Raw genomic sequence first — 10851 nt, forward strand, 5'->3', positions numbered from 1 at the left:
AAGTTTTGAATTGTAAACAGTAGAATCACTCAATGGAAATGAATCTACACATAATTATAATAATAGATTCCTTTCCAAGAAATAATAAACACAGATTACGTTATATGTGCTATTCTATGAATCCATAGTATAAATGCTGTTTGTGTTTCTTGATGTTTGTGCTGCATGCAACATGGATTGTCACACTTTAAATTCCAATATATTTTTTAATCTTGCATAATATTTTGCTTCGTCTCGTATTACACCTTATTTATTTAATATTTTATTTATAAAAAAAAAACAAAGAAAGATGAAAATATCTGTATAACTCTATATCTAAAAAAAATCTTTAAATAAAAAAACATAATCCAACTGACTTCATGTAAGGCGCGCCGCACACCAGGCATACACTTGTGTCTCGATAATTGTGGAGCCACATTTGAAACGCGACACATTTATCGCCCACATATATTTGTACGCGAGCACGCACACCGAGGAAACATTTGTAGCGGGCGCACTTTGTGGCGAGACGTTGTCCGCGCTACACGAATTCAAGATCGAACACGTTCGTTATTTGTGGCGCCACACCAAGAAATCGTCGTCATCAGACGATGATGTTGACATTCTCAAAGCGGTGCAACGCTACAAATGTGCTTCCGATGTGCGCATATACAATACATTTGTAGCAAGCTGAATTGTAGCGCATTGATTGTGGCGACGTAAATGTTCGATGAATGTAGCATGTGGCGCTGGTGTGCGGCGCGCCTAACGCAGTCCATATTCATAATACTTGTCAAACCAGAAATTACATTTTTGTCTTGTTGGTTTAAATGTTTTAAATCTTGTAAATTTCCATTATATAAATATTTTAAACAAATGATAAGGTATCTAAATAATGTATGTATTTTTAAATAATATTGAATGCACCTTTATTCAATTCACACAACGTTTCTTAATCTAGGTAATTCATAGACTTCATAACATACATGCATATATTATGATATTAAATAAATGTTATAAACTAGTTACTAGATAATGTAATCATTAACAACATAGGGACTAAAGTCTAAACACACCGCGCCGCCTTAAAACTAACGTCATATTATTATACAGGATTACCAACATCAGCCCTGTTGGCCTGTCACTCCGGCATGCTAAAGAGCGACGCGGACAGGAACAACCCCTCGTGCATGCAACTGCTGTACTACCCGCCCGTGCCCCCCGAGGACAAGGGGCCCTGTTGCCATGACGCCATCGCCTACACCCGCTGTGGGGCTCACAGTGATCGTTGTACTTTCACGCTCGTGGCCCAGGACTCGGAAGGTGGTCTTGAGGTGAGTTACGATAATATTAATGGATTTCAACGTTTCGATGTTGTACCGACAAATATTTGTGAACTTTATATAATTGGTTAATACAAACATTTTGAAAAAAAAAGATTGATCGAATCTTTTAATCAATTTAAACTTATAATACGGTCTATTAAATTATATTCCGAATTAATAAATTTTGTGAATATTTTCAGGTGAAGTTGAATGGCAGTGAAAAATGGCAAGCCGTAGGCCATCTTCCTGGAGCTATTCTGGTGCAGACTGGAGAACTTCTCGCTAACTGGACTTCCAATTTGCTTCCTGCTATGGTAAGCTATTATTTTGAAAATAACGCAAATCATGATAATGATAAACGCAATCCCAAGTACTTAAAATTTAATAAACGCGTGATAAATATTTATATTACTCTTATTGTAAAGAGGCTTATCATGCAATTTAAATTGCTCCACTCTAGAAATCTATATTCACAGAATATAAGTACCATTACAGCATTTTGTGATAATTATCGCATTATGACGCATCACACTGATTACATTATACTTCAATAAAAAACCGCTTTCAGACGTCATTTGATGACCATCTTATAATAAGTTACAGTCGTTTCTGGCATATAATATGTTATATTGATAATAGAGGATTGTAGAAAAATCTACTCATCCATTCCATACCATGCAACCCAAAACCCCTGCAAACGTATAGGATTGTGTGGGCACAGTGTCATGGTATGTTTATTATGACGAATCCTGCTCTATTTATGTACTCATAACACTACTTTTCTTCCAGATGCACCGCGTGGTGATACCTGATGGTACATACGCGCGCGCTCGCGGCCGGCACTGCGTTGCGTTCTTCTGCCACCCCGACGAGGGCGCCACCGTGCCGACCCTCGCCATGGCCCCCACGCCCGCCCCCCCGACCTTCACTCCCCACACGCACATCACCCTCCACCACCGTCTCCTTAACGCGGCCCATCACATCCAAAAGCGATTCAGGGAAACGTACGCGTGACTAGTACGCGGTAGTGGGAAGAGCGCGACCGCGTCGCGCAAAACATTCGGATGATTCACGCGTTTCGCAACAGCTGCTTTCGCCGAAATGTAATTATTTACTTATTGCGCGCTACGTTTGAAAGTTTGAAGCGACGTTTTATATTTGCATTTATAATAAACAGCTGAGTTGTAGAGACTTCTAGCGGAGTTTATTATGAGAGATTCGCATTGAGTTACTATGTACTACGTGTACTCAATGGATATTCGTGTATTGATAGGACGTTTGTTTATTTCAGTATTGGCACGCGATTCTTCCCACTATTGTAGTGTTTAAATGCGTATAAAGACAATTGAGTTTATGTTACGAAAAATGTATGTGTTACTTTAAGGTACAATTAAAAGAGCTGTTTCGCAAGATAATTAATGTACTTCATAAAGTATTATTACGTATGTACTTACGATGCTTATAGTATTTTTGAAAGTTATAAAATAGATATAAGACGTGTTTGTTTATTTTAGTGCCTATTTACTATATAATATATTTATAGATATTCATATTCGGAGATTCGTACCTTCTTGTGAGACAGCCTTATGATTTTACTACGAATTAAGGTAGCATTTGCGACTAACTTGCCGAAAAAAAATCTAAGAATAAATATTCATCATTCCCAAGTACTTTAAGGCATTTGTGTACTGTATTAAAAGTTATATGAGAATTTTGCTTTTAGGGTCTTTTGATAATTGTTTTCTCTCGACATTGAATTATATCATGTTACGTAATTTAGCAATTAGCGATGTGATTACAGTTAGGCAATTCTAATTCTAAACTCTAGTACCCATTGTTTTAAATCTATATAATCACGCCTTTTTGCTTCTGCATTTTCTAATTTTAAGATTTTATTGGTATCATTTTACATACTTATTTTCTATGTATACCTATTCCTAATATTTATTATGCGTATACACGACTACATACTTATAATTTAGTTTAATCGTGTGATAAATGTATTAGCTCAATTAGTATCTGTACTTAGATTACAAAATATAATTTGACAACGAATCATTTAAATCGATATTACCAAAACAATGTACTTAATTAAACCCCAGTTTCGACGAAAATGTACGATGACGGATAAAAATAATTAAATGTTTTTTACTTTGTTAATTTTGAACACTGCCAAAAGTACTTACATTTTAGTGAAGATATATTTAGTGTACCTACTCTTTTATCAAAATGCTTTATTTCTACGTGTTATTCAGGCCAATTATTGAAAATGAACCAAACCATCTAATGGGCCAATTAAGAAGAAAAGTGGGTTAGGGGATAAAATGCACAAACAAAATGCGAGTGGACCAATCATATACCTCTGTTATACAAATTACTACAAATTAATGTACTTGATTATTTGCTTTCTATCACGAGTTATGTTATGTAAAAGTTTTTTAAATTTTTTGAAATAAAAACTGATTAGGTACAAAGCGACTATTATTTTTATTCCTTATTTCGGTTTAATTCTATAGGTACTAGCTGCGCCCCGCGGTTTCACCCGCGTGGCTTGAAACCTAAAGAATGTGCAGTCATAGTCGTTGGCAGGTATAAACAGGTATGTCGGTACCAGTTACTTTCACTTGATAGGATGATGAAAAAATAATTATGTCAGCGCTGTTTTATTACAAAATTGTTTTATTATCTCGAAACTGCAATTAATAAAACATGAAAATAAAAGATTTTTTAATAATTAATTAAAAAATATCCTGTCCAGGAATTTCCCAGTCAACCCATTTTTAATACATTTTTAATACACTAAATTTATTATAAAATTGGTCTCATTCTATTATCACGCCGGTGCAGGTCGACTTATGTTCGGATCTTAGACCATAACTAACTAGGTATCTTCTTTCATATTTTTTCAGCCAGCACGCCAATAATTAACTACCTAGTAAAAGTATTAAACTGATTAACCAACCTGAACAACCTATTAATGTGATATTAATATACTTTAACAGTTAACGAGCTATCCCGGCAAACCTTACTTAGGGGTATGAAAAATAGATGTTGACCGATTCTCAGACCGATATGCACACAAAATTTCATGACAATCGGTACAGCCGGTGGCAGCATTGACCATGGTCACATTGATCGGTAACACGAGAATATAAATGAACAGAAAAATCATTTAATACCTACAATTTACAAATAAAATTGATTATAGATAGACCTTAGAGGAAAATGCTTGTCACAATATTTGCTACACATTGTATGTAGGTACAGCTAATTCATTTAGGCCTTTAAAAGTTGCCGCCAGCGAGGACAGTTCTAGTGGTGGGCCTGGAAACGGGTATCTGCTGGGCGGGACACGAGTTGTAATCGTCAAAATTACCACAAAATCTGTTGACATTCGTTGTACAGGCCCTTTTTAAAATAATGTCTATAATTGAAAGATGTGTTCCTAACCAAACTTTTTGTCTTCCTCCTGATCGCATTCACAACTAGCTATATCTACTGAAATATATTGATACCACGCTATTATTACAAATCCACCCACGTAAAACTTACTCATTGCTGCGTGTGATTAAGAACGTAATAAACCATAATAAACTGATACGAAACTTCACGCGTTTTCAGTGTAGTACAGCAAAAAACGAATGATACAAAAGAATTAAATTAAAATTAAAAACACATTTTTTATAAAAACAAAGTGCAAAGTAACCATTGCCCTCTTGTAATATGTAATATATCTTTTTCAATAATAATTATTTGCAAAGTAGGCAACGTAATATTATTGTACAATATGTTAGTTAGGTCAATTTTCGTATATCACTAGGTATGTAAATACATATATTATGTACTTTTTAAAATATGTATATTTTAATTGAAACTCATCGGTGTGTTTAACTCTGTTGGGGGGAAAGTCGAATCACTGAACTTGTGCACGCAATGTATAAAGACGCCTATTTTAATTTCGCTGCGACACAATCGCCACGTTATTTTTGACTTTTTATTTTGATATAGTTCGCGTGTGGTCGGTCCCGTCAACCTTTTGGCGGGAAAGTCAATATTAGTACTAAGCTGACGGTAGCCAGTGCAACACTTTATAGATAAAAAAAACAATCAATATATTAGCCAAATAACAACATCAACGTCTCAGGACAATATATGGTAAGAAATATATATTTTTTCAGTTTTTCTTTCATTTTAACTAGCAGAACAATTAAAAAATTTCGGGAAAGTAGGATTTTAAACTAATTTTGAAAGAAACTTCTAAAATTATACTCTCATAAAAAAATAATATACACACACTTGATGAATTGTACAAGCAAAAACTCCAGCAATCGTTTTTACTTTCATAACGTAACTATATTTTATGAACATGTACGCATAAGGTATAAAAATAGCATTTTTTATTTCAGAAAGCACTTTCTAAAAAATTATAAACTCTTCACGTACCTCTATAAGTACATTTCATTTTCGAATATCTCGTGTTATTAACTCTACGCTGAGAATATACCTACGATTCGCTCTACGATGAAATTACAGGTCCAATGCACATTTTATTAATTTCTAAAGGACAATAATATAGTGTATGATGTATCCTATAGTAGGTACCAGAGGATAATCTTCGATATTTTTATAATAAAATTATAGTGAAAATATTAATAGATAACATGATTTAATTTTTTTACCCCTATGAAAATTGAATTATTTCAAAATTTTTATGGAATAGTTACTGCTCTAACTTGGAAAATTTCAGTAAGTATCCAATAACAAACTATTTCCGTAATCCGTAGTGATGTCTTGACTTTTATTTTATCAAAACTTTATGAAAAGTCTTCGGTTTGAGGTGCCCAGGGGCGGCGCTTAAGTTAAATCTGGCTTAGGAGAGTTCAATCCATTTTACGAATGTTTGCAGATTTATGGCTATATGGTTTATTTAACCTGCGACCAAAATGAGTAACTTCTTAGCCTCATATTATTAATTTCGAATAAATGTTTGAACTTTTTCTATAGCTATCTTATATTAGCTTCTTCTTATGCTAGCTTCTATTTAACTATTACTATCTTAAATAATAATTGTGCATCAATATGTTTTTGTTTTTATTGGCTAAGCATATTCAAATGCATAACATTGGACATAGTAAATATGTTGTAATTGTAGATATTCATTTTTGTTATCTCTCACTGTTGTTGCAGATGTTCTTGAATTCAATGTTTTAATTCATTTTACGTTATTGTTAAAATTTTCTCATGTTAGGTATTAAAATAATATTTTCGCCGCCAGTTCGTATCGTAGTTTTTAAAATATTTAACTATTGTTGGTGTTGTGATAGTTTTCATATTTGCGAAATGTTTGAAATGAAATCGATATTATTTCTCAATCACTCTCCTCTCTATTAACGGTGTATCACGCAGAGGACACGTGAAACTCACATTCATTACGTGTTCGGGTACGGATTACCCGCTTTTATCAATTATCACGACTATCGCAGTCGTATCAACATGATCTGATAACAATGTCTGGCAATATACGCCAAAAATAGAGCGACGTTATTTTAACTATCGTAAGTAGCTACTCTACAGGAATCTCAAGTGTGTTATGTGTTTGAGGGAATTGATGTCACTATTCCTGTCGAATATCGTTAATTAGCTGTAAAATAATTGAGAATTTTATTCATTACATCTTTACGCGTAACAGGCAGGTATAATATTGGACCTACTGACCAGGTAGTAAAGGATTAACTAGAACTAGTTCTATTTAGTGAAGACTACTTATACCTACGCAAAACACGACATAATAATAGAATCGTTTGATTGAAATAAAATACATTGAAGAATGTAGCGTGAACGCATGATTCCTCTAAGAAGCGCCGAAACAATTATTCAATTGAAACATTTTGTAACAATCGGAAATAAATTAATGATTTTCATAAAGATAGTACAGTCAAGTTTTGAACAACATCGAGTTATTACTCTGAGTTCAGACCAATGAACAACATTCAACTGCCGAAAAATATGCCTTTTTCTCTAGTAGTAGGTACCTAGTTTTTCCTGTCTCTATACAATCGATTAGGGAGTACTTAAAACACTGCTCACTCCTTTATATAAACTCCTAATAAAATCTTTATTATAATATAACAACGTTTTAATTGGACTTGGATACAAATATTTCTTGATAACATTTAACTGGTTTAATCTAGGTTTAAAGTCAGACGAGTGCAAAAGATGGACTCATTTGCGTTTGATATGTAAACAAAGTAAATATATTGCGCAAGACACGTTTCAACCGACAGTTGGTTACTTCTAAAAAATTGAAAGTAATACTGAAAATAAACCCAATGCTTTATCTATGATGAGATGATATTATAATATATCATTTTTTGTCGAGAATCATCTCTTTGTCTATAAATTATTCTTCAGTCACAAATCTCCACTAAATGCAAAGCGTATTAGGGACCTACATTCTACATTGCTGTGTCGGCTGGCCAATAAAATTCAACGGTGATACCTACCTACCTAGAAAAGATTTTTTTTTCTCCATTAATAAACTATGAACAATACTGCATTAGAAAACGTTACCCTTTGTGTGCTTTTTTCAACCAATTTCAAATAATATGTAGCTGACCGATTTAATTTCAGGGCGACAAAATAAATTCCTAGAAAGGGCAAGGATTAGCCCTATTCCTATACCATAAACCCAATGTATTGCAAGATTTTTCCATAATTAATTTAGGTATAAAAACAACTAACAATTCAAGCAATTTTATTTCATTATATCGATAGACGTCGCGTCAGAGAATACGAGTAGAGAGATAAGGCAACCGGCTAAAACCAGCGCACGCACCGGCCGCAGGGGGCCGCGCACCGCTTCACACAGCGCACACACGCGCACACGCACACACACCAGCGCACACGCGCACGCTGATAACACTCACATAGTATACTCGTTCAAACAAGATAGATAATGAGTGCAATGTGTGTTATGACGCGCTGTTTTGCAGTGTTTATTCTGGTGACTTTGATGTCTATATGCAATTGTTCTAGACAATAGACTTGTGTGTACATTCCAAAACGCAATTGGCAACAAATGCGTATAGAACGCAGTACAGCATTCTCATGAAAGTGCAAGAAATACATAGTTATACATATTGAAATAAGTTTTGTGTGCAAAAGTATAAAATATTGTTTTAGAATCAATTAAATACTTAAAATTAAAGATATAGCTTTACATATCTAGTAGTAATTGTTATTTCTTATTAAATATTGAAATTTTAAAAACCAAGGCAAATAAACTGTTATCGCAAAATCTGAGTCTACAGTGACTGCCAGAAATTCATAACAATATCACGTTACATCATGACAATACGGAAAAAATCTGCCAGAAAAGGTACCTATTGCTAATAAAGTCGAATCCCCAGTGAAGACTGAGGTCGCATCGCATAAACACGACGATATCAGGCACCTATTGAACTAAGGCCTATCGTTCCGGTATTTACTGGACACCGGCCGAAGCGAGCGGCTGCTGATAACGTTACCACATTATTTACTTCACACCACATTCTCAATCAGGCATCTGCTTAGAACGCGCGAATTTTTAACTCATAAAATTTCATCGGTTTTACATAGTCTTTCAAAATAGCAATCCAAAGAGAAGTGCGTACAATCTATTATCTAATTGTCGGTTTAATATTGTACAACAAAAGCCGCATTCGCAGGGGACGATCCCTTATCAGTGATATCAATATAGGAGACGTTTTATAAGTAGGTAACGCGCTTGCCACACTTCATTAGACACAGCGACCGCGCAGTGACCAGTAGTAAAAAAATCTATTTATCATACCGTAAAAAAAGTGCAACATGTTGGTATTTCCGCAATGGAGACCGGAATTGTCTGGAGATGGCTGTAGGGTACAACGTTGGATATCAACTGAAAGATTCGCACCTTACTTAGCCAGACCTGTGCCACTACCACCTTTACCAGTACAGGTGCTTAATTATTCAAAACAAAAACGCAAGTACTTTTCAGCGACTTCGAATTTTTTTTATTTATTTTTATTTTTTATCTATTGTAGATTGAGGACGATGAATCATCTGGAAGTTTATCACCGGAACGGCCCAATGATCTTGGGACAAAAAACGAGTGTGTTTGCGAGTGGAGAGGCTGTGGAGCGAGGTTTGAAAGCGTTGCGCGTTTGTCCGCGCACGTAGCACGTATCCACGCGCACCCCCACACTGATGGCTTCTTCTACTGCTGCTGGAAGGGATGCACACGATCGCAAAGAGGCTTTAATGCAAGGTAAATATTTGTGTAGTTTTTTGTGATCGATAAAAAAAAATATGAATCTCCCTAGTTATGCTAATCTTTTTTTTTTCAAAAAAACATTAACAATATCATTCATTAATTTCTGTTTTCTTTTACAGATATAAAATGATAGTTCACATGAGAATACACACGAATGAGAGACCTCATACGTGCAACCAATGTCAGAAAAGTTTTTCAAGAGCGGAAAATCTCAAAATACATTTACGCTCGCATTCCGGGGAAAAGCCATACGTGTGTCCATATGAGGTGAATATTTCCTAAAATTCTAAATGAATCTGCTGATATTTTTGTTAAATAAATAAAAAAAATAAAATATTCAAAAAAACTAAAATTATTATTCTTTTTACAGGGTTGCGGTAAAGCGTACTCCAATTCGAGCGATCGCTTTAAACATACGCGCACGCACAAAGTAGACAAGCCATATTGTTGCAAAGCACCCGGCTGTAACAAACGCTACACGGATCCGTCCAGTTTAAGAAAACACGTAAAAGCATACAAACACTTTACAAATGACAAAGAGAATCCCAAGCAGGAAACACCAAATAATAGTACTGTTAAAGGTGTATCACCCATGCGTGAAACCATTTTCGTACCGGAGCCCACATCACCACACCACAGGGTAATAAGCCCACAAAGAATTATATCACCGACGTATCCTTACGCACAAGTACCAGAAACATTTACACCAATCAATTACATGACCATGATGGACCCAGCCGCTTATATTCGCTCGGTAGAACCCGTTTACACCAGAGTTCCCTCACAAGAAATGTCCTTTACCGAGTACTCATCAATGTACGACCACGCATACAGAAGCTATTACTCGTCAAGAAACGAATACCCCATTTTAAGACCAATTGTCAATGAAAATGTTTTTCCCTACGAAGAAACCAGATTAGATGAATCAATGGAAGAAGTGAGGTACATAAAGAATTCAGATAAGTTAGAATATGATTATGAATCTGCGCCCTTGAATTTGATGTGCTCGAAACGCTCAGAATACAAACCCATCGATGAACTAGTCAGGCCAGAATTACCTTTAGATTTAAGTACCAAAAGCTGACTGTTAGGTTATTTATTTGCGTAAATATACACTTATTTATATTTGATTGTTTTATTATCCTTACTCGTCTATTAATTTAAAATTAGATGACAAATATTGGTGTAACATTGTTCTCGTTCATTGTATTCAGTACATTATAACGTTATCGAGAAGTTATCGTTGTGCAAATT

The 10851-nt window shown here is 34.8% G+C and overlaps 2 protein-coding genes across 3 annotated transcripts in view; both read left to right on the top strand.

Annotated features, from left to right (window-relative positions):
- LOC149489676 (uncharacterized) overlaps positions 1–3779 on the top strand; it is a 31111-nt gene extending 27332 nt beyond the window's left edge. Inside the window, exons 5-7 of the mRNA XM_089714368.1 lie at positions 1093–1313; positions 1505–1618; positions 2094–3779. Of these exons, the coding sequence (XP_089570494.1) occupies positions 1093–1313; positions 1505–1618; positions 2094–2318 (560 nt within the window). The 3' untranslated portion in view covers positions 2319–3779. The remainder of the gene's footprint in view (positions 1–1092; positions 1314–1504; positions 1619–2093) is intronic.
- Positions 3780–5244: 1465 nt separating this feature from the next.
- On the top strand, positions 5245–10722 carry LOC149489677 (uncharacterized). Of its 2 annotated transcripts, none has more exons than XM_089714367.1 (4): positions 5245–5459; positions 9368–9591; positions 9717–9864; positions 9968–10722. In XM_089714367.1, the coding sequence occupies exons 1-4, from the start codon at positions 5457–5459 to the stop codon at positions 10679–10681; spliced, it is 1089 nt and encodes a 362-aa protein (XP_089570493.1). In that variant the 5' UTR covers positions 5245–5456; the 3' UTR covers positions 10682–10722. The 2 variants fall into 2 exon arrangements, with proteins under 2 accessions (XP_089570493.1, XP_089570492.1); XM_089714366.1 differs by lacking the exon at positions 5245–5459 and adding an exon at positions 8480–9281.
- The last annotated feature ends 129 nt before the right edge of the window (positions 10723–10851 follow it).

This window comes from Colias philodice, chromosome 3, assembly GCF_061535455.1.
Source record: "Colias philodice isolate Cphi_HAF_F1 chromosome 3, ilColPhil1 Martin Lab GWU primary, whole genome shotgun sequence".
Lineage (NCBI taxonomy): Eukaryota > Metazoa > Arthropoda > Insecta > Lepidoptera > Pieridae > Colias > Colias philodice.